The 22,207-nt window shown below is 37.9% G+C and overlaps 1 protein-coding gene across 1 annotated transcript in view; it reads right to left on the bottom strand.

Annotated features, from left to right (window-relative positions):
• Nucleotides 1-22,207, bottom strand: part of LOC135880654 (zinc-regulated GTPase metalloprotein activator 1A-like) — a 45,423-nt gene that overhangs the window by 16,127 nt on the left and 7,089 nt on the right. The window contains exons 5-11 of the mRNA XM_065407006.1: nucleotides 21,396-21,487; nucleotides 17,787-17,846; nucleotides 16,310-16,347; nucleotides 12,598-12,644; nucleotides 11,158-11,244; nucleotides 10,315-10,359; nucleotides 3,213-3,269 (exon numbers count right to left, since the gene is read on the bottom strand). Of these exons, the coding sequence (XP_065263078.1) occupies nucleotides 3,213-3,269; nucleotides 10,315-10,359; nucleotides 11,158-11,244; nucleotides 12,598-12,644; nucleotides 16,310-16,347; nucleotides 17,787-17,846; nucleotides 21,396-21,487 (426 nt within the window). The remainder of the gene's footprint in view (nucleotides 1-3,212; nucleotides 3,270-10,314; nucleotides 10,360-11,157; nucleotides 11,245-12,597; nucleotides 12,645-16,309; nucleotides 16,348-17,786; nucleotides 17,847-21,395; nucleotides 21,488-22,207) is intronic.

The raw sequence follows: 22,207 nt of genomic DNA, 5'->3' as shown, positions 1-22,207 counted from the left end.
ACTTTAAATCATGTTTTTAAAGTTATTAGGGCGTGGGGAAGGAGAAAGGACCTGTAGCATTTACTAAAACAAGATATACTATGTGCCAGCTCCCTTCCAGCTCTGCTAATGAAATTAATTCCTAACATGAGACACCTCTGTTACTTTAGCCCCAGTCCTTTCAAACACAAATCATCAAATTGTATGTTTTGTGGTGCAGGATAATCCAATAAGGACTAACGTGAGGCCACAATATAAAATTTTACTTTGGCCTAAGACTCTACATTTGAACCTACGTCTCCAAGAGAGATAGGTCAGAACAACCCCAAATTTTGGGGGGTTCAAAATTTGAATTGGACTTTTGTGGCTCAGACTCATTTCTAACCTAACAGAGAAAAGGCTTATGCAGTAATTTACTGTGCTCAGAGCCCTCAATGGTCTCACTTTAGATTTAAGTTTACCTGTAAAGTCTATTCTCACTTTATTATAAATTATTTAAAGGAGAAGTGCTGAACGGGGCAAAAAAGGTATAAGAAAACTATGTTAAATAAATAAAATATTTTTACACATCTCGCACTTTTGCTTTTCTTGTGTCATTTTTTGGTCTTCATCCACATTGTGTATCACAGGGGAAAGAGGTACAACTTTATTACTTGTCAACTCAGTGTATGAAAATAAAAACAAATGCTGATCACTCAGATGCATTTCCAAATAACGTGGCTTGTTAGAATTGTGATTTAAATGTCACAATTTTAATTGTAGAAGAAATATTCAAAATGAAGTACAGTATGATTTTAACACAAAGCCTTAGTTCAGGTTCAGGCTTATATCTGTAGTTTGAGTACACATTTTACTTTTCAAGAACACTAGAGTAAAAAGAAACAAAAACAACAAAAACCCACACTTTCAAACATTAGAAACTCAGGAAATTCAGAACTAATGTCCCAAATAAAGTAATCCATGCTCCCTCAACTCTGTCCCTGTACAAATGTCAGTTTACCATCACCTTACTTTGCATGTAGCTTACCTAAAATGCACAACAAAGAAACTGGTTCTATAGTTTCATGCATATGTCTCCAATATTAAGTGTGGTAATTTGTCACAGTACACTTTTGTTCTTTGCGTGCAAGTGCTGTGTCTAATTATAGATTGTGTGCTCTACAAAACAAAACAAAACAAATGTAAGAACACAGAGAAAGCTGTAACACAGCGTAACTCAATGGGCTCAATTCTGAGCCCAGCTGTGAAACTTCAAAGAGTAAATGGGTGTAAGGATCTACACCCTGCATGGAAGGAAAGCAGCAGAAGTGGGCTGCTATTCCTCCCTTCCATGCAGGTGCAAGGAATGTACTGAATCCTGGCTTCCACCCCCACAACATGCTGGCCAGCTGATCGGGGTGGAGAGAGAGTAAGCTGTGTCAGGAAAAGGACTGTTGCAGTTTTACTTCCTCAATAGAGCAAGTGGGTCGCAGGATCTTAATCATAACTCTGTATCGCAGCTTGATCCCTGCCTTGTCCTGGGGCAGCACAGGTATATGCTGTCTCTTACTTGGGCTGGGCTACACTGCTAGATGCCAACTCGACCTTACATGATTATGATTAAAGCTATGTTTTTTTTCCACAGATATCACAGAAGTCACGGGATCCATGACTTCAGACCTGGCCGCTGGGAGCTGCAGGGTCCCACCGCCTCCCGCAGCAGCAGGGAGCTGTGAGGTACCCCTGCCGCCTGAGGTAGCAGCCCCTAAGCTAGTGGCCCCTAAGCTCTCAGCTGCCATGGGGAGCGGGAGTACCCTGCAGCTCCCAGCTGCTTCCTGCCGCAGGGGCATGGGGGGACCCCGGCCGCCCCCCTGCTGCCACCACGCGGGGGGACCTCTACAGCCCCTGGCCTGCCCCATGGTGGCAGGGGGACTCCTGCAGCGCCCCACTGCGGTGGTTGCAGGGGGTTTCCCGCAGCTCCCTGCCGTGGGGGGGAGGGGGGACAGGCAAGGGGATCCTGCAGCTTCCCTCTGCCGCTGGTGACAGGATGGGGACCCTGGAGCTCTCAGACCCCACAGGTGGTGGGGCCCCGGAACCCCCAACCACCCCACAGCTGCCCAGTCCCTACCCATTTTATCATGGATATTTTTAGTAAAAAAGTCAGGGACAGGTCACGGGCTTCCCTGAATTTTTCTTTACTGCCTGTGACCTGTGACTTTTTCTAAAAATATCCATGACAAAATCTTAGCCTTAATTATGATTCAGACAATCTAGTTAATTAAGACAATCTAGTGAGCACTGATAAAATGAAACTTTATTTTATTGATAGATAAGGTAATATAGTCTGATTTTCTGTAGGCATTATTATGTGGGGGTAGAGTTAAGGTAGTTTGAGAGCCTTATTTGAGAAGTATTTGTGGCACCTTAGAGACTAACAAATTTATCTGAGCATAAGTTTTTGTGGGCTAAAACCCACTTCATCGGATGCATGCAGTGGAAAATACAGTAGGAAGATACATATATATACACACATGGAGAACATGAAAAAATGGGTGTTGCCATACTAACTATAACGAGAGCAATCAATTAAGGTGGGCTATTATCAGCAGGAGAAAAAAAAACTTTTGTAGTGATAATCAGGATGGCCCATTTCCAACAGTTGACAAGAAGGTGTGAGTAACAGTAGGGGGGAAAAATTAGCATGGGGAAATATTTTTACTTTGTGTGATGACCCACTCCCAGTCTTTATTCAAGCCTAATTTAATGGTGTCCAGTTTGCAAATTAATTCCAATTCTGCAATTTCTCATTGGAGTCTGTTTTTGAAGTTTTTTTGTTGGAGTATTGCAACTTTGAGGTCTGTAATTGAGTGACCAGGGAGGTTGAAGTGTTCTCCGACTGTTTTTGAATGTTCTAATTCTTGACGTCTGATTTGTGTCACTACGCAAAAGAATAAATGGACACAAATCAGACGTCAAGAATTAGAACATTTGGTTCTGTAGTTGACAACTTTTGGGTTCTCTAAATATAACATCTCCTTGTTCAATTCACTTCAAATGTTTTTTTAAAAAATGTACCTCACTCCTAGGTTATTAATGTGAAGATCAACTAAGAATTTTAGACAAGAGGCCAAAATTCGGTTTATAATGGAAACTCAGTTGCAACCTTAAAGTGATAGCGTCTATTTAGTGCAACCATTTCTTATGATTTCCTGTGTAATCAATTGCTAAAATAAAGATTTTAAATTATACTGTACCTTATCCCAGATAAGCTGTCAAAAGCATGCAGGTCTAAAACTTCACAGAGATCAACTCTAAGAGGAAAAAAAAAAAAAAACCATAAAAAAAGTCTTCATACTTTTCTCAACTTAAATATTTTATAGTAGTAAACAATAATGCAAAAAGTTCAACTACAACACAGGCTTGTGATGTTTGACAGACACAAAGCTATTTGAATGACTTCATTCACCAGATGTAAAGGTATTAAGATAATTGTCTCTTAAAGCAGGCTATTGCTATGATTCTTTTGTTGCATTTTTAAATAAGTTTCCAGTGGAAAAAATAGTATTTAATCATGTAATTAAAGACTTATCATAATATAAATGAACAAGGGGCCTGACTTGACTTTGCAACCATAACATGCTTTTCATATATTTTTTGCATATTATTTCCCAGATTTTTAAAAACACAAAGTGAAAACTAAAAACAAAACACAATCTGCATCATGTGGAAACATACTCCCACATGGGTCAGCTGCTGGGCTGGAACCTTTAGATCTTCTATGTACTCCAGTCACTAAAGGGAGATGAGGCAAATATTTTAACAATGAGTTTCAAAGCTGTTTGCTGACAGCAGAGGAATGCTGAAATTCAGGAATCCTCAGTTCCATTCCAGGTTCTCAGGGGAGTTTATCTAGTGGTTTCAAACCCTTCAGCCCTTATTTTCCTCCACCCCCAAGCTTGACAGACCCCTTCTGCCTCAGACTCCTCCTCCAGCCTGTTCTTACCCCCATCCATTTCCCCCCCACCCCTCAACTCCATGTCCCAGGACCTCAGGTCTTAGTTCCTGTGTCCAACACATCAAGCCCTGGTGTGGAGCCAGAAGGAACAATTGTAGGGAAAGTCCTACTCAGACTCTGCAGCTATGGCCTAGAGCATACTCACTAGAATTGGAATCTGAAGAATTTAGTTGCCAAACTAACAAATCTGTCCTGAGCATGTGAAAACAGATTTTCAGAGGTTCATAACTTGGCCAAATTTGGGTGGAATTTCATGAGGACAGCAAAAGGCACACCCTGAAGCCAAGGCAACTCCTCTTCCAAACTTGAAGTCCTGGCTTGAAAGTGTGGCGCTAGAGCTTCTCAACATCACAGCAGCAAAAGTGATTTGTTTGTTTTGTTTTTTGTTTTGTAAAAATAGAGGCAAATCAATGTATTATCCCTAACTTCATTCTGAGAAATAGCTGAACAATTTTTGCAGAAATTCTTGATTTCCGCTCCCCCCGCCCCCCAAATTCAGCCTGAGGCAGACACCCAGCATGGAAAATTTCAGCCCAAATAGTTAAAGTCTGGCAAAGTAACAACAACTGAATATAGGGTCTTATAACAGATAGTGTTGGACAACCTTAACTATAAAAGTGTTTCTACCTAGGTCTTCTCTCACACACTCACACACACCTTTTCAGAAAAGTACAATATACATTCCAGTTCAGGTGTCAGTGCTAGGACAAATGGTTGGCTTTACAGACCTGGTTATTTTGTTATTGAAAATAAGAAAGCAAGGATATGGTTAAAAGGAAAAATCCACAGGCCTCTGGGTCTTGGCCAATTATTATTATTAAACATGCACCCACCAACAAGTATACAAAGCTGTTTCTAGGGTGAAAGATTTTTAAGGTACAATGCATAGCATACATAAACGTCTTCTTTAGTTTATGACCAGCTGTGTCTGAATTGTCTGTTCTCAGTAGTACTCCATAAACTCATACGAAGGTCACAGAAACACTCAGGCAGATTGTAAATGCTCCTTACTCTTGCATAATATTGATTGACAATGGACAGAAAAAAATCTTATTTAAAGGATGTGCGCTCTCAAGTACCATGCTAATAAGCTAATTTTACTGTTAATCTAACTGCGTAACTATTTCAAGTTTTGGACAGACAGTGCAAGATAGAGAAACAGTGTCAATCTCTGAAGAGTATTTAACTAGGAACATAGGAGTTGTCATACGGGATCACGCCTGAAGTCAGTGTAGTCCAGTATCCCATGTGATCAGCACCAGAAGAAGGTGTAAGAACCCTGCAGTAAGACGTGGGATAATTTGCCTCTGACACGAAGTCTCCTCCTAACCCTTTATAGTTAGATACTGACTTCAGCCCTGAAGCATGAGGTTTTATATCCCTTCCAAAATTGTTAGTATTAACTATAACTCCTCTGGATTTTGCTGTTATCCATACAAATGTCCAATTTTTTTAAATCTTGCTAATTTCTTGGCATCAACAACTTCTAATGACATCCTGTGGCTATGAGTTCCACAGTCCAATTATACCTTGTGTGCAAAAGTTTCATTTTATCAGTTTTAAATTTGCCGTCTTTTAATTTCATTCAACATCTCCTAATTCTTGTGTTAGAAGACAAAGATGACAGAAGCTCCTGATCTACCATTACTATATATACTTTTATCGTGTCCCCTCTTATTTGTCTCCTTTCTAAGGCAAGCAATCTCAACATTTTCAATATAATTTCATGAGTTTTTCCAGGTCCTAATCATTCCTGTGGCCCTTCTCTGAATCTCCTCTAATTCAGCATTCGATTAAACTGAGGAAGACTGAAATATAGCTACACTTCCCTCTCCTAAAAAGCAATTTAGCGGGCAATATGATCCATGTAATGTTTTCAAGATTATATATTACGTTTACTTCTTCATAAAGGAATTTGAAGTTGAAAGATGTTGCAATAGTGCCTGCAGAGCATCTCCTCTGCCACTAGGCAACAAAGGGCTGATTGCTTTCTACTGCTTTTCCTTCTTATACCCTGCATACAGGGTGTATGCATGGAATTTAGGATTTGTCCTGTTGTATGGATGTCATGATAAGTATGACCAGATCAGCACAAACACAGACACCCAGACTTTAGTATTGTCCAGCTAATATGCCAAGTTTATCATCATCGTTAAATCATGTACAAACAATGAGGATAGTCGTCCCCCCCCCCCCCCCCCCCGGCGCACACACACACACTTCCCCCCCCCCCCCCCAACTGGACTTGGAGTCACCATTGTATTCTCATAGACATTTTCCTCTACATAGCCAACTGTTTCAATAAGAATCACATATGCCAACACACACACCATTACCAGGGTTACTGTCTCTAGATTCACGGTACTAGCAATAGTTAATGGAATCTATAGTTTTGGTGCAGAAGTCTACAAAATATTGCAGAAACTTTAAAACCAAAGCTGCATAAGAACAAAGGAGCTACTGTTAAGGGCCAGATTTATAAAAGCACTCAGCATCCATAAAAAGGGATGATTTTCAGAGAGGCTCAGCTCCCATTTAGACAAGTAAATGAAGTGATTTTCAAGAGTGCTCAGCATCCAGCAACTCCCCCTGTTGCCAATGGTAGCTGGTGGATACAGAAGAGTTTTGAAAATCTAGCCCTAAATGTTAAAAAGCCCACTGAAGTTAACAACTATTTTTTGTTATAAAGAGACACATGCTGATTTAACAAAAATTATTTAGTTAAGATCACTAGAAAAAGCAATAAATGAGCAATGGGAAACACTCCATAATAACTGAGTTTATGATTAAGGGCCCTCTGTAGCACTGTTTATTCTTGTTCCAAGTACTCTTCAGCAGAATTTAAAAGTTAATAAGGAAGGAGTGTGAAATTGTAGAAGCTTGTTAAACACATTTCACCTTCCTACTTGAACAAAGAAACAAAAACAATATGAGGGTAATCCGTATAAACTAACATGACAGTCATGGCAGAGAAGACTTTTCATAGTGCAACTGTTTAGCAGCAGGACAGAAAACTTCCAGCAAGGAACAGCTTGCAAGCAGAATTTCAAATAAGTGAAATCAATGGACATGTTAACAAGATTAACATTATTGGAAATGTAAAGCATCCAAACACTGACCATCAGATAAACTCAGACACACTACCATCTGAAAATTTAATAAAATTCCATGGTGCTATCAAAAAAAATAAGCCTTTCTACCTATGTTCCTATATTGGCACCGACCAGAGTCTTATCTACGCACCTCCCATGAGTAAGAATGGCAATAACCTCTCTTCCCCTTCCCTCTTAGTAAGAAGCAAGCTTCGGGGTTTTTGTGTGTGTTTGTGTTTTGGTTTTAATAATTACTGAACACAAGAGAAGACTGTTGGTGCAAGTAAGGGTACTGTCGTGGGAGAGTGTGGGAAAAGGTGTATGTTTTGTATTTAGTTCTGAATGCTGGGAGGTTAGTCATTCTTATTTCATCTGGCAATCTTGGGCCAGCTCCTGTCTGCTACACCCACAATTCTCCCCCTATTGAGCAACAGTTTCTTTGTTCCACTGACAAAAGTCATCGCCCAAGGTCAAAAAAAAAAAAAAAGAACAACTCCATGCAGGGCTCTGAAAAACAGTACAATGATGTTGAACTGGGCTCTGTGTTCAATAGGAAGCCAGTGCAGAGTGGGATGATGTATTGCAAGGAACCTATGCTGCTGAGCAGGCAGGCTGCTGCAGCCTGAACTAGCCCTTTTAAGGCATAGAACTTCATTCATAGATACAGAGAATTTCAGTAGTTGAGCTTAGGTCTGCCTATGGCCAGATATTAGTCTGGCAAGATCAGGTGAAATCTTTTGGATGCCCGCAGATGAAAGTGCATATTTTTTGCCACTGTTGGGTGTCCAAATGTAATGCAGAATGAAAGAGGATCCCAGAGCTTCAGACCAATAAAATGAGAGATGTCTTTAATTGATGAGGTAGTTATGGAGATTTCTTCAAAGCATTTTCTTCTTCTCACCAGCATCATCTCAATTTTGTCTGGGTTCAGCTTCAGCCAGTGCCTCTTCATAGAAGCACTGATCTCAGCTAGGCAAATTATAGCATCCTTTACATTAAAAGGATGTACAGCTGAGTGTGATCTCTCCACTGCTGGCATGTTGGCCTGTGCTGTCTCACTAGCTCTCCCAACTATTTCATATAGATAACAACAGAATGAAGGAGAGACAGACTTGTGGGACTAACCAAGTGAGTCATGGAGATGCAGGAATAGTTGCCAATAAGGACGCCTTTGGTTCATTCTGAGAGGAATGACCTAAGCCATTTCTATCTGCCCCTATGCTGCCTGTGAAGGAAGGACAGTAGAGTTTGGTAGTCAACTGTATCAAATGTCAGAGATGTCCAGCCATACTTCCTGTTGATGGGCACAATATAGTTATGCACCAGAGCAATAAGTGCTTTCTCTGTCCCGTATGCTTAGGTATAACATTTCAAAATTTGCCCAGCTCATTTTCAAAGTACATAACAGAAGGCAACAGTTGATTTCAACAGCAATTGTTAATAGTTCAAATACGGTAATTTCAAAATCCTAATTTAATAAGAGTAGAATGATCATTTCAACACTACTTGTAATAAAAATGAAATGCTATATTACATGCATCTCTACATCATGTCTACACTGCAGCTGAGAAGTGTGATTCCCAATGCAAGCAGACAGACTCACGTTAGCTCGGCTTGAGCTAGCATGCTACAAATAGCAGTGTGGACATTGTGGCACTGATGGCAGCTCGGGCTAGCTGCCTGAGCCCAAGCCCCGCTGAGACCCTGGGTCTGAGTTTCGGTGGCTAGCTTGAGCCGCTACCAGTGCTGCAACACCCACATTGCCCTTTTTTAGGAGCTCAAGGAATACTGTAGTGTAAATAATGCCCTTCAATGGGCACACATCTTCTGATGAAAACTATACTAGTGCATAATATTGCTATAAACAAAGGAAACAATAATGAGAAGTTATATTCAACAGCACAAATACCTATATGCCAGTGTTAGTAGGGAAAACACTTGGAGTAGAAAACCACAGTCATCTGTGCTCAATCTATTTCGACCTGTATTGAAATGTAGAGTCCCCATCTGCATTTTTGAATATTTACTGATAACTGCATTTGAAAGGTTTATGACGAGTATCTAGCCTTATTCCAGCACTTCAATGTGTGGTACACCTCTACCCCAATATAACGCGACCCGATATAACACAAATTCGGCGGATCAAAGCAAGTTCGATATAACGCGGTTTCACCTATAACGCGGTAAGATTTTTTGGCTCCCGAGGACAGCGTTATATTGAGGTAGAGGTGTACTTGTACTTCATATACAAGTTACTAAACCCTAAATGGCATGTTTCAAGAGCATGCTTTTGTCACAACTTCACTCAGTCCATTCGATTAATCCATAATTGAATCAGAATAGACACTTTCTACTGAGAGCTTCATGTGAGGTGGGAGAGACAGTCTTTTGTTAAAAAAATACAACCTTTTCATTTGTCTAATAAGGAATTCAAACCAGAGTGCCTATCAAAAATATGAAAGAATAAAGCCACTTACTTCTTGTATTGTGACTATTTTGACATATCTTTCAAAACAATTTTGCAGGCACAATTTATTTCTAGGTCCCACTAAATCAAACCTGGAAGAGGCATAAAGAGCTTTACACAATACATGTGATTAGAGTTTAACATTGGCCTGTTAGGCCTTCTCAGTGATGTGTCACATGACAACTGGTACCACATCACTGAAAAGCTATGTAAATGACCTAGAGATTTCTACATATAAGCCTCAATTACAGCAAGATTGCCAACTGCTGCAATGTATCAGAGCCATCTTGGCTGTGTCTACCCTAGCACTTTTCCAACCAGTGATGCTCCTCCAATGGCATTGCTAGTGCAGACAGTCTCAATAACTGAAAGCCACTGTCAGGTCAAATTTAGCCCAAAATTTAATTAAGTTTTTGCAAAATCTAAACCCAATACAAGTATAATAAGGATTTTATTTTTTTAGCATTCCAATGTTGATTAAAAACTCCTAATTTTCTTTGAATATATGCATTTAAACCTTACAAAGTCTGGAACTGACTAACTGGAAACTGATAGTATATTTTCAATTTCTAAGCTGAAAAAATGTAAAGAGAAAGCAAACAGCATAAGACTTTTTTTTTAAAAAGGGGTTAGTTTTAATCTAAAGTGCTGACAGTAAAATAGGCAAGGAGTTATTTAAATAGTTTTCCTTTAAAATGAATAGAACTAAAAAATATACAGCAATTTGTCACAACAAAAATAGGAAGTGGCAGCAAGTGATACTGCCCAACACTAAATATTACCTTGATCTTTGAGTTTCTAAAATTTTGACAAGTCCATTTATTGACCTGAAAAAGGGTGGGGAAAAAAGGAGACATTAGATGTGACTAAAATTCCATAATGTAGTGAACTAAGCAGGGAAATGAGAACCAGGAACTCCTGAGTAATAATCCAACTCTGTTATTAAACTGTTGTACAACCCCATAGCAATCTCCATTTTTATTTCTCTCTCAGCTTGCCAGGAGATTCACTATCCATGACAGAGGACTACTGTTACAGAGGACAGATTTTATTCAAGCAAAATTTCCCCCTTAGTACATGTTGCTGGGCCTAAACATTTTTACTTTTATTTAGGACATTTTGTTAGTTAAAGCGGTGAAATGGGAAAAGACTTTTTCAAACTCCGTTTTTGGTGTGTGTTTTTTCGTTCCTCTCACAGGATGTGGGGGTATTGTGCTGGCAGCAGAAGATATTTTTGCCTACACCTCTAACCACTAATCTTGTCCAGGTTACTTGTTCATTTACTCACAAATGATAATTATTTCTTGCCTCCCAAGATATCTATTAATTATTTGTAAAGGTATCTTTAGAAATATTTAAGTATTTATACAAAAAATCTGAAGTCTGAAAAGTTAAAAAGGGGTTATACAGTTACTAGATAAGGATGGTGCACAGCAATCACCACATGCAAAATACCAAGATTTGTGGAAGTACGTAATTGTATTGGAACACTATTTAATCTTTCTCTCTCCTGTGAGCAAATAATTTGTGTCATGGTAATCATGCAATCGCCAATCCCTGTGCCAGTCATAAGAAGCAGAAGTCTATATATAAACAAAAAACTGTTCATACTATCAGTTTCATACCTGACAGCTGTTCTTATTTTATTCAGTTCTTCTTGTGAAATCAAATCTGTTTTATTGATGATTATTAGATCAGCTAGTGCAACCTGCCTACACAGGAAGACAAAATAAAAGAGAAGACTAAAATGTATACATTCATTTTCCACAATGCAAAGTTACCACATTTCCCATGCCCTAAAAAACAAGGGTGTATCATGACCAAAGCAAGGAAGTCTGTATTGAATTAGGAGACCAATCAATGTATCAGTCGGACCACGTAACACTTTCTGATGTACTGCATTGTTGACAGGGTCAGGGAGTGTTCTGCTATTAAAAACATTTCTTGCAACTTCTTCGTAAAATTATTGCATTAAAACAATTTATTTTAAATTACAGCGTTAAGGACAAAGCTTTTTTCATTAACACTGTACTCGTAAATTCTGTATGTATCTTACTCTTCAAAAACTATGAATGCACTAGCATTTTTCTTCCAAATTTCCTACTGATGATATCACCAGCAAAGTCAGATCATCAGCATTTTAATAACCATGTTGATTGACTCTGTGCAAAGCAGGTCAAGATTAGATAGTGATTAAAATACCAGTGGCCTGTCTACACTAGTGGTCCCACTGTTACCACCACTACTGGAGCTGCACTGGTATGTTACAAGAAAAAAGCAACAGCAGATGAGGCTATGCAAAATAATGCTCACTCCAGTGTAGAGGATTAAACTGAGATCTTTTAGATCCCTAGTACTTTGGGATAGGCAATCTATGAACCACTTAGTCCCTCTTACAGTCTGAATTCAAGATATTAAGCAACACTAAAAAATTCTAAAGCTGTTTTTAAAGTAAACCTCTTTATTTCTTTACTTTTCAGTTTACTTTGGGCATCTGACAAAATGTTGTACATAGCCTATTTAACAATACAGGCAGTTCCCCCTGCCATTCCTATGGAACTTTTTTTAAAAAAAAGAAGATAGGATTGTAAAATCCAGATGCTGGAAGGGGGACTAAAGTGCAGGTGCAGCACCTGAAACTACTTTTGTGTGGGGGGGGGGGCGGAGGGGAAGGAAGGTTGTTTGGGTTTTTTAAACAAACTGACTAGATCTTAAGCTGTATGCAGTGTTTTTGTAGCCATGTTGGTCCCAAGATATTAGAGACAAAAGGTGGGTGAGGTATATCTTTCACTGAACCAACTTCCATTGGTGAGAGACACAAGCTTTTGAGCTTACACAGAGCTCTTCTTCAAGATCTGGGAAACACTCTGTGTAAGCTCGAAAGCTTGTGTCTCTCACCACCAGAAGCTAGCCCAATAAAAGATATTGCCTCACTCACCTTGTCCCTAGATCTTAAGTCGACAGTGAACAAATGCACTGGGATGACTTTCGCTTCCTATGAACATTTAACACACTGAAGTTGCTAACTTTTACCAATTTTATATTAATAGTTTTTATACCAATACCTAGTTGCTTCACTGATAAGGCCATCAGGTTTTTCCTCTGTCAAATGCTGAACAAAGATTAAAAACAATTATTACATCAAGAGTATTCATGTAACAAATATCCATTTAAACATGCATCAAAATCAAGGTAAAAATCAGTTTTAGATACATTATTCAAGAAATTAAGGGGGGATAATATCTAGAGTATTAGTATGCCTCAACTCATCTTTATTATTTATATAAACAAAGTGATGGTAAAAAACAGACATCCACTCTTTCCTTAAGTTCAAATCTGTTTCTTTACCAGCATTTTTCTTTTGTTTATTATTGTAGGATTACTGTAGAATGCTGAGCTGTTGACAGTTTTTGTTTAAATGTTTAGGTTTATTGTGAGGTAAAAAAGCATTAGAATCCATGTTGTGCATTAGCTTACAGAGAAAAATTAGGTATTTTAAGATCAAAAGCTAAATAAAAAGAGTAATAATGTATATTTCAAACAAATAGTAAGTTAGTTATCGAGGTAACTGCAAGATGCCTAAGGTTTATTAAACTACTTTGGGGGAAATCATGCATTAGCATCTACCACTTTGCTTTTTTGTTTTAATTAAATTTTGCTTATCAGGTGACAAGTTATATCTTTAACTTTTGCCCCAGGTCTGCATGGGTAGGTCACCATCACCCAGTAAGCCTGTCATAATTTCTTTTTCAAAGGATTGGGATGCACAAGAATTCATGTCTGATGAGCCTGTGATAGTTCCACAGGATTGTGATTATCCCATTATCTGTGCTCTCAGCTGACCCAACAATCAACTATACTATTTTAAAATTGATTTGGTTTTTAAAAACTGCTGATTTAAGGTGGAAATAAATTCCATGGCATGCACATCAATTTTAAAAGAAATAGGAAACTACTCTTTCAAATAGATTGGTTAGACATCTAACATGACTTGGTCCTAAAAAAATCCCATTGCATAAAATCCCATCTATGTTTTCCCCTAGCTTTTTAAGTCAAAACTGTTTTCTAACTGAATTGTTTAAACAGGTTGTGCAATAACAGGAGGACTAGAATGAAACCTCTCTTCTGACCTTCTCTCTGTAACTCGCTACTCATTGATTCTATTGCATTAAATGCTGTCAGATTTGTAGCTCTGAAAAGAACAATGTCAGTGGCCTGAGTGTCAGGTCCTGACAGCAGAGAACTGTCATTTCAAGTTGTCCAATCGTTTGCCCATGATTAAAAAATGAATATTTCAGATTGCTGGGTGACAATCCCATTAGAGTGATAGCCCATGATATCAATTACCACTTCAGTTTCAATTTGGCTGGCTGGCCACAGGGTACTATTTCTTAGCTCTTCTTGTGATGGGTTGGGTCTGTGAAGCATGACACCCTTAAATTGCTGCCTATTATCCCAGTGTCATTACTTGTATTGCCTTCAGAATTCTTTGAATCACAAGTAGCTGCTGAGGTCAGGCTTTGCAACCAAAAGAAATGGACAAGTTAGCAAATTCTTTATACAAAGCAAAAGTTATTTATCTAGCGTATGACTGAGAAAATTTAAAGTTTCTATTATCCTGACAGTATGTCAGTTTTGCGCTGGTTTATTGATTTAATAATATAAGAAGTTTCTTCAGGCTAGCACAGATGTTAAACATTTACTATGTATTATTTCAAAACTTCTTACTGTTGTTAGCACTGTACTCAACAAATGTAAGAACATCCACTAAACCCAGAAATTAAACAATTATAGTATTCAGGGATATACATGACTCTGCTCTGTACAATGAAATTAGTTTTGCTTCAATATAAAGGAAAACCAAAAATCAGCATTTTGCAAGTAATGAAACGTCCAGCATAATGGATTGAAAACAAGTGTGGGAATCAAAAGGTACTAATCCTTGCTCTGCCACTTCTTGTATGGCCTTGGGCAAATCACATAATCTCTCTGTCTCAGTTTCTTCTTTAGTAAAAAGACTAAAACTTATCTCATAACAATGTTATAAAGATGAATTGGCTGGTGTGCGTAAAGGCTTTTGAAGATGTATAACATTTATAGTGCTTTAAATTATTCTATTTGGATAATAAAACACTTTTGCAATGCAAAGCAATGCAATCTAAAGATAGTGTCCTGAACACTGTGCCTTACTGAAACAGAATGTGATGACCAAGCGCTTCTGGTCATCTAGAATTCTATCAGAATTATCAGAGAGATTATAAACTTCCACTCTGGGTACCTCTAACTCCCTTTCGTAAAATGTATCTAATGTTTGGAATGTTTAAAACAAGTTTCCAACTTCTCTCCTTATGATGCCTCACTATTCTTGAAGCTATCCAGAAAATAGAACTAATGACAAATGGCATGCTTTAATTAATCCTTTACAGATAGTGTTAAAAGTTTAAGTACTCTAGCTATTTTGCCAATTCTTTGCAATTTTATTTTGATTCCACTGTTCTATATTTCTCCCTCACCAATTGTATTTTGAAAGCACTGAAAAAAACGTCCACAGAATTTTGTAAACTTTACTGTTAGTACATTTTATCATAGTTTTTTCCATTGTTTTACCTCAATGTTTCATATTTGTCTCCCTCACACATGCTTTGTCCACATTAGACCCTTTCTAACCAGATTTTGGAATATTAATAAAAACACTCAAAGGTCACAAAAATGTAGACATAACACCCTAAGGAGCATAGAGCAAACAAGGATATCAATGAAAGAATTCTCTCTTAATATTTTTATTTCTCTTTAAACACCATCCTTCAGTTTACCTAGAACATTAAGTATGCTTAAAAACAGAGAAAGTATCTAGATGTTAAAATCAGGGAAACTCAAACATTTTCATAGTGTAGATCACATCTTAATTGCACCTGGTTTCATTTATAATTGTGGGCCACCTCTCGTTTCACTCAATCTCACAATATCCCTGTGACAATTACGCTGTCTAAAATTGAAAACCATGTATTTTTAGCTCTCTTTATCCAAAAAGTTTTAGCCTTTTTGAAATTAGTCACAGTACCAACTGTTCTCATTTCAGTTCTCTTTCCTATCTCCTCTGGTCCTCTCTCCCGCCACATACATGTTTGCCTGCCACCTGGTCCTCTCCTCCTCCACTTTCTTGCTGTATGGTCCTCCATTAAACTGAATATATGTCTGGCGTCCTGGCTCTCTTCACCTTTGTACATACTGCCTTGCTCCCTTCTTCCTATTCCCCTAGATACTCTTTTTCTAATAGCAGTTCTAATCCCACTGATGACTGCCTATTCCAGTCCCTGAGATCAGCTCCTCTTTCCTTTAAAAGTAGCACTGATTGTTGGTTGGGACCAAAGAGGGAATCTTCATCTTTCCAGCCAATTTTACAGTCATCTAAGCTCCTGTTTGCAATGAAGAGCCTGGGTATCTGTATAAATTGCTAGAGACTAAGAGGAACAAGTACCACCTGACCTAACAGTTCTCAGCAGAGAAGAGCTCTGCAGACAACAGCTTGTGAACTACTGTGTAACACTATTTCTTGTTCACCTATAAAGCATTACATTAAAAGGGAAAGAAGATTATCTTGCGATTATCTGGATGAAACAATGCTGCAATTTGTTATGAAACTGCAATTGCAACATAGCTTCACACACCCCAAGAATTAGCATATTAGAAGTTAACCCATAAACAAAACATGTAAAAGACCATTACTTCTATGTACTGTTTTGGTTTACAGTATTTTTTTAAATATTACTATCTTACCTGCAGTCCATACTTAGCATCAACAACAGACACAATACCTGGGGAAAAAAAGTTTGTAAATGACATTTAGAAGGAAGAGTACGGATTAAGAAATAAACTGAAAACTGCTAAGAGTATGTTAGCTTCTTGAATAATTACAGGGGCAGCAGCAACCTCAATAGTTAAGGTTACACAAGAGTTTTTATTCTAATCCCACTTTCAGTCACTTATAACCTTGCAAAACTCTCACCAATCTGGCTAAAAATATTATAATTGTTTCCTAATTATATAGGTTTTTATATAGTGCTCATCCACTGTGGTATGTAAGTGACTACCAAAATGGTGAGGTGTACACATAATACAGATGCATCTTTCTCCTTGTTCCAGTCCGCAGGGGCTGGATGTGGGGAAAGGTGTTGTGGTGGTGTTATAGGAGTAGTATTCTGAAGGAAGTGAGGAGCATGGTCATTCTGATCATTTCTGGGAGCAACTTCCAGATACACAGCCACATGCCAAGAGAACCATCTCCTGCCACACACAAGCGTCACTCAAGTCTGGTGGTGGAACACAGCTGGCAAAGGAGGTAAACAAGAACAGAAGGTGAGGTGGCCCCTCATGTAACTTGGACCAAGCCCACAGAGGACCAAAACTATGCATTTGAATCAGTATTCAATGGGGGAGCCAGTTAAGAGAAAAGACAATGGAAGGCACTGTGTTCTTGGTGGCCTATGTTATTGAGCAGACAGGCTCTCTCAGACCGCCCAAAAGAAATATATATTTTTTAAGAAGAATGTTGAGAAAATAAGTAAAAATGTGAACAAAATAAGCCCGACTACAACACACTGAATATTTTTGAGAGGCTCACCAATTGGTGCAAGAGAAAGAAAGGGGTACAGAGAACAAGAGTGCTAAAGAAAGAGATTGAGAGGAGGAAAAAAACAAACCAACCAAAGATGGGATATATAGATAAGTAACAAGTTTCAGAATTTCCTACTCTAGCCAGATCCAGAAATTCTTTAAGTGGCCAGTACTGTGGAATAGTTTCAATGATACAACTGATACCAAAGAAAGTGAATTCCACCAATACAACCAGATTTTGTAATGGCAAGAAGAAATTCCATAAATCATATCATTAGTAACTGTTTTACATGCTTCTATACAGTGTTACAGGTATCTGCTCACACACACTGTTTTCCGCTTACGGACAGTTTATCATGATGAAAAGTAGTGCCTATGTAATTAAGAGTCATCACTACCTTTGACTTCAGAATTTGGCATGTTTGCACAAGTCCAGTAAAAAATTTTTTTTAAGGTTTAAATATATTTCATTGAGAAAATAATGAACGTACATAAATAATAGCAAATAAATTTTCACTCATGCCTCTGCAATCAAGCTACTTGTTTATTTCTTGAAAAGAAATTGTCCAAATAACTCACACTAAAGTGGGAGAAAACCCCTCACAAGTATTATAGAAGATAAACACACACTTTTTCTTACCATCAAGATATATGTCACTTCCTAGTTCAGCATCAACCCAAAACATGGAGGCCACAGCACCTAACAAGCGAGACATTTAGTTGCAAGATGGATGATGTACCAGAAAACACTCATCTCTAAGCAGTTTTTAAATCACACCTGTTCACAGTTGCTACTCTTCAACTTTCCCCCTGATGCCAGAAGAACATGAAATCAAGTATTAAAAATGTTGGTTCTCCAACCATATATTTGGTGCAGTGATGCTGCTGTAAATCCTGAAAGCAGTGATAGCAACACTTAAGTTGTGTGACCTCTAACAGGTGCATCATAAAAATAAAAAAATTCAAAACAAAAGAAACCCCTCAACATGACTACCACGTCAGCAACCACATTTCTTAATTCCAAATTCTTTATAGTTCTCTTCTGTGTTTTTTCCCCCCCTTGCACCCCTGCCATTTCACTAAAACTGCTCCATCCTTTTGTTCAAAGTAAGGGCCTGTGCTCATCCTCCTCAACCTCTACACTATTTTCTACACAGTCTCACACTTCTTTCTCTTCTCTGCTCACACTCCTGACTACACTTTCATCATTCTGCTCTCTTACCTCTCTCCAACCATGCATTTAGCATCAGCTTGCCTTGTTGCTCCTTTTCCCTGATCCTTTATCTACTGAACCCCGTTTTCTAGGGTACTGTCATTGGTTCCCTCTTCCCCTGCTATCCCTGGGTGAGCTTATCTACTCCAAGTTTCCGGTACCCCCATTATGTAGTAGCAGAGAGAAAGGAGGGATTTACAGTGAGAGGAAAAAAGGTTGGATCAGGACTTCTGAGAGGAGCTGGTTCCTAATGCAGTCTGCTAGGAACCTCTCTTTCTTCCCTAATACCCCGCCCAGTTCTTCACGTGAGAAAGCAGCATGGGACACAGTTGAAGATAACCCAATACAGCACGCTGAGTTCCATACTAGAAAAGTGCAGCAGTTTAATAACATCAATTTAGATGCATTTAAACCAGTGTAATACTAGTTTGTATCAACGTATCTTAAATTGGTAACTGAAGCTTAATTGATACAAGCAAGACTAACTGGTTTAGTGCGTCTACATTAGAGGTTTGCAGAGGTTTCACTACATCCATTTTTAAACTGATTTCATTACACCAGTGCACTTTTCAGGTACAGACAAGACCTGACCAAAAAAAAATTCCAGAGGCTGACTGCACTTCAGAAAAGCTGCATCCATTTCTTCCTCAACCAACAGTAGGTAAGTTAATAGAATAAGAATTTTTTGTCACAATTAGTAATTTTTTTAAAAATAATTAAATTTGGTATTATTTCTGAGTCTGGTACTGGAGCCAAGTATCTTTCTGAAATGTCATTAGTGAAACTCCTTTGGAAGAGAATGAACTGGTTTCCAAGCTGATTTTATAACAGTTAATTATAAAATCAATATTAAACAAAATGTTTAATTATTGAAGATTAAAGCTTTCCTTTGAACTAGTAATATTTTGTTGAGTTGATACCAAACACTATAGTTTTTCTAAGTCTTCAATTTCAATATTTAACAATGACACATTTTGCTTCATTACTGATGGTTAAACATTGAAATGAAAAAATGCTGTATTAAACATCTAAGGTACTTTTTGTAAGAGTAAAGGTGTTAGCACTAGTGGACTGGCCCAATTCTGACTCAGGTTTATATTTATATTCATTTATATTCCCACAGTAGTTTACGTTGGATATGGCATTTTTCATATTTCCTTTCACATACATGTGTGTACATCATGTCGCTGGAACTAATTAGCTGTTGGTATTTCCACCCCAGAAGAGGATGCTCTTCAGAGATAGGTAGTGTAATACAGCTATAAGAGCTAGATTATCTACTGCCTTGCACCTTGTTTGGTCATTTATACCTCTGCAAAGCATACAATGGTGTGAGTGGAGAATTCTGACTTGGCAACATTTCACATTCATATTGGAGAAGTCAATGACTATACAAATCAGTGGAGAATTGATCCCTCACTCTGTAAAGCACTATGGGATTCTTGGAAGAAACAGATGCTATTTAATTACAAAGTATTTTCATTTCCTTGAAGAAAAAAATAATAGTGGGAGGGTAGGCATTACATGTGCCTCTGAAATAATATGTTCAACCTGTGCATAAAAAGCAGTCCTGAAAACATGTGGACTAAGATCGGCCAATAAAATTTAACAAGTCAAAGCCTTCGCAAAAGATATCTGCTCTGAGAGGAAAAAGGTAGAGGGGTATAATATTCATGGTTATTCCTGAAAAGCCCCACTACAAAAAGAGGCCTAGTGTCTTCAGAGTAAATGTTATATATTTATAAATAAGACGACATAATTTGTTTTGACATGAACTGATTTAACATGTAACAGTGCCACAACATGAAGAGGAGAAGCTGACAGCAATGAAAGTATTTTATTTTTTAAAGCATCATGGCTCTAGTTAGTGACAGGGGCTGTCTAAAAGAATGAAACATATAGGGAAAAACAATGATAACTGAACTCATTCCAATGTCTAAAGCCATCCAACTGAACTGACAAGATGTGGTCCCCCAAGCATCACTTTGTGTCAACTCTGAAATACCTGTCAGCTGTTTACAGTGATTACTCATGCAAGATATAGCAAGGGCCACAAGATCTAATGGTTTCCTGATATCTATTGATTTTCCCCCCTAAAACCTTAATAGTTTTCCAATTTGACTGAAATAGGATGTGTGTGTAACAGGGGCTGAATCAATGTCCTTTCTTTTAAAGAAAATTACTTTACCATGACAATTATTTAGCTTTGGACTGAAGAATGTCAGTTTCCTAAATGGGAAATAAGAATTTCCTTCACTTTCTTGGCTAACAACAGGTTTTTAATTAACAGAGGTCAGGGCAGACTGTTTTTAAATGGTTTTCCTTAATTTTAAAATCAACATATACATGCCATTTTTGTATAGTAAAATATAAACAGCACCCATTGAATCGTTGACATATTTTATTACTGGACTGGAAAAAATAAATTAACTAACTATATATGTACATTCAGCATGAGAGATCGTCTACAAATTCAGCAATATTTAACTCTGTGCTACCAGCTGCGAACTGGAAGTTTCTGTATATTCATCTGATTCACACATTTAGATAATACATTTGCCTGTTTGACAGTATGTGCTGTGCCTTAACAAAATACAGGTCCATCATTCACAATCCCCATAATACATAATATATATAATTAAAGCATAATAGTCTGAAAAGTGTTACATAAAAATAGCACCTCCTTACTCAGAGCCATCAGTTTTCATACCACACTTTTCACTGCCACATCTGATATTTGCTGCCTGCGTATTCTGAGCCACACTGAAAAATACTTTATAATTTTTTACTCCTGTTAGCCTTCAGAGCCCATACTGCTGCAGGAGAGAAAACTGGATTCTATTCTGGCTTGTGCAACAAAATCTTTAACTGATCCAATTTCATAATTTGTATTGCAGTCAAGCATGTGAACACACACCACACTATCACACATTCTAAATAAAAATGCATACCATGCAAGCAAATAAAAAATGATTTCTAACCTTCTTACAAAAACAGGATATTCACCATGGCTATCATGAATATATAATTATCTACCTGGATCTGCCAATCCAGTGGTTTCTAGTAATATGTAGTCAAACTTTCCCTTCTTCTGCATCAGGTTCTCAATAGCCTTCAAGCCATTGTCCCTGTAAAAAAATAAAAAAAAATAAAAAAAAAGTTTTAAACTAGAGCAGCCTTTACAGGAGCTACAATAGATATGAATATGTTTTATGTTTTTTATTCATATGGAAGGTAATGTGGTTTAATCCTTAAAGCAAGGGACTGGTAGTTAGAATTTGTAGTTTATACTCAGAACTGCCAACTCACTGTGCAATCTTAGACAAATCACTTAACCTCTATCTTATTTTAACTATTTGGTAATATATTTTTATTGGACCAACTTCTGTTGGTGAGACAGACAAGCTTTGGAGCTACACAGAGCTCTTCTTCAGGTCTGGGAAACCTACTCAGAGTGTCATAGCTAAATACAAGGTGAAACACATTGTTTAGCATAACTAGGTAATATATATGTCAAGGGACTTTCAAGGTGAAGTGGTCCATTAACACCCCTCCAGTCATAGGGAAAGGAAGGGAGGAGGGGAAGCTTGTTAGTGGGTTATAAATTGTTGTAATAAACCATAAATCCAGTGTCTCTATTCCATCCATGATTTTTAGTATCTAGCAAAGTTATAAAAAGCAACAGAGGGTCCTGTGGCACCTTTAAGACTAACAGAAGTATTGGGAGCATAAGCTTTTGTGGGTAAGAACCTCACTTCTTCAGATGCAAGAAGAAGTGAGGTTCTTACCCACGAAAGCTTATGCTCCCAATACTTCTGTTAGTCTTAAAGGTGCCACAGGACCCTCTG

The sequence above is a fragment of the Emys orbicularis genome, chromosome 6 (genome assembly GCF_028017835.1).
Source record: "Emys orbicularis isolate rEmyOrb1 chromosome 6, rEmyOrb1.hap1, whole genome shotgun sequence".
In the NCBI taxonomy this organism is placed as follows: Eukaryota; Metazoa; Chordata; order Testudines; family Emydidae; genus Emys; species Emys orbicularis.
Note: the sequence above shows the minus strand (reverse complement) of the source record. Positions and strands in the feature narration are given on the sequence as shown.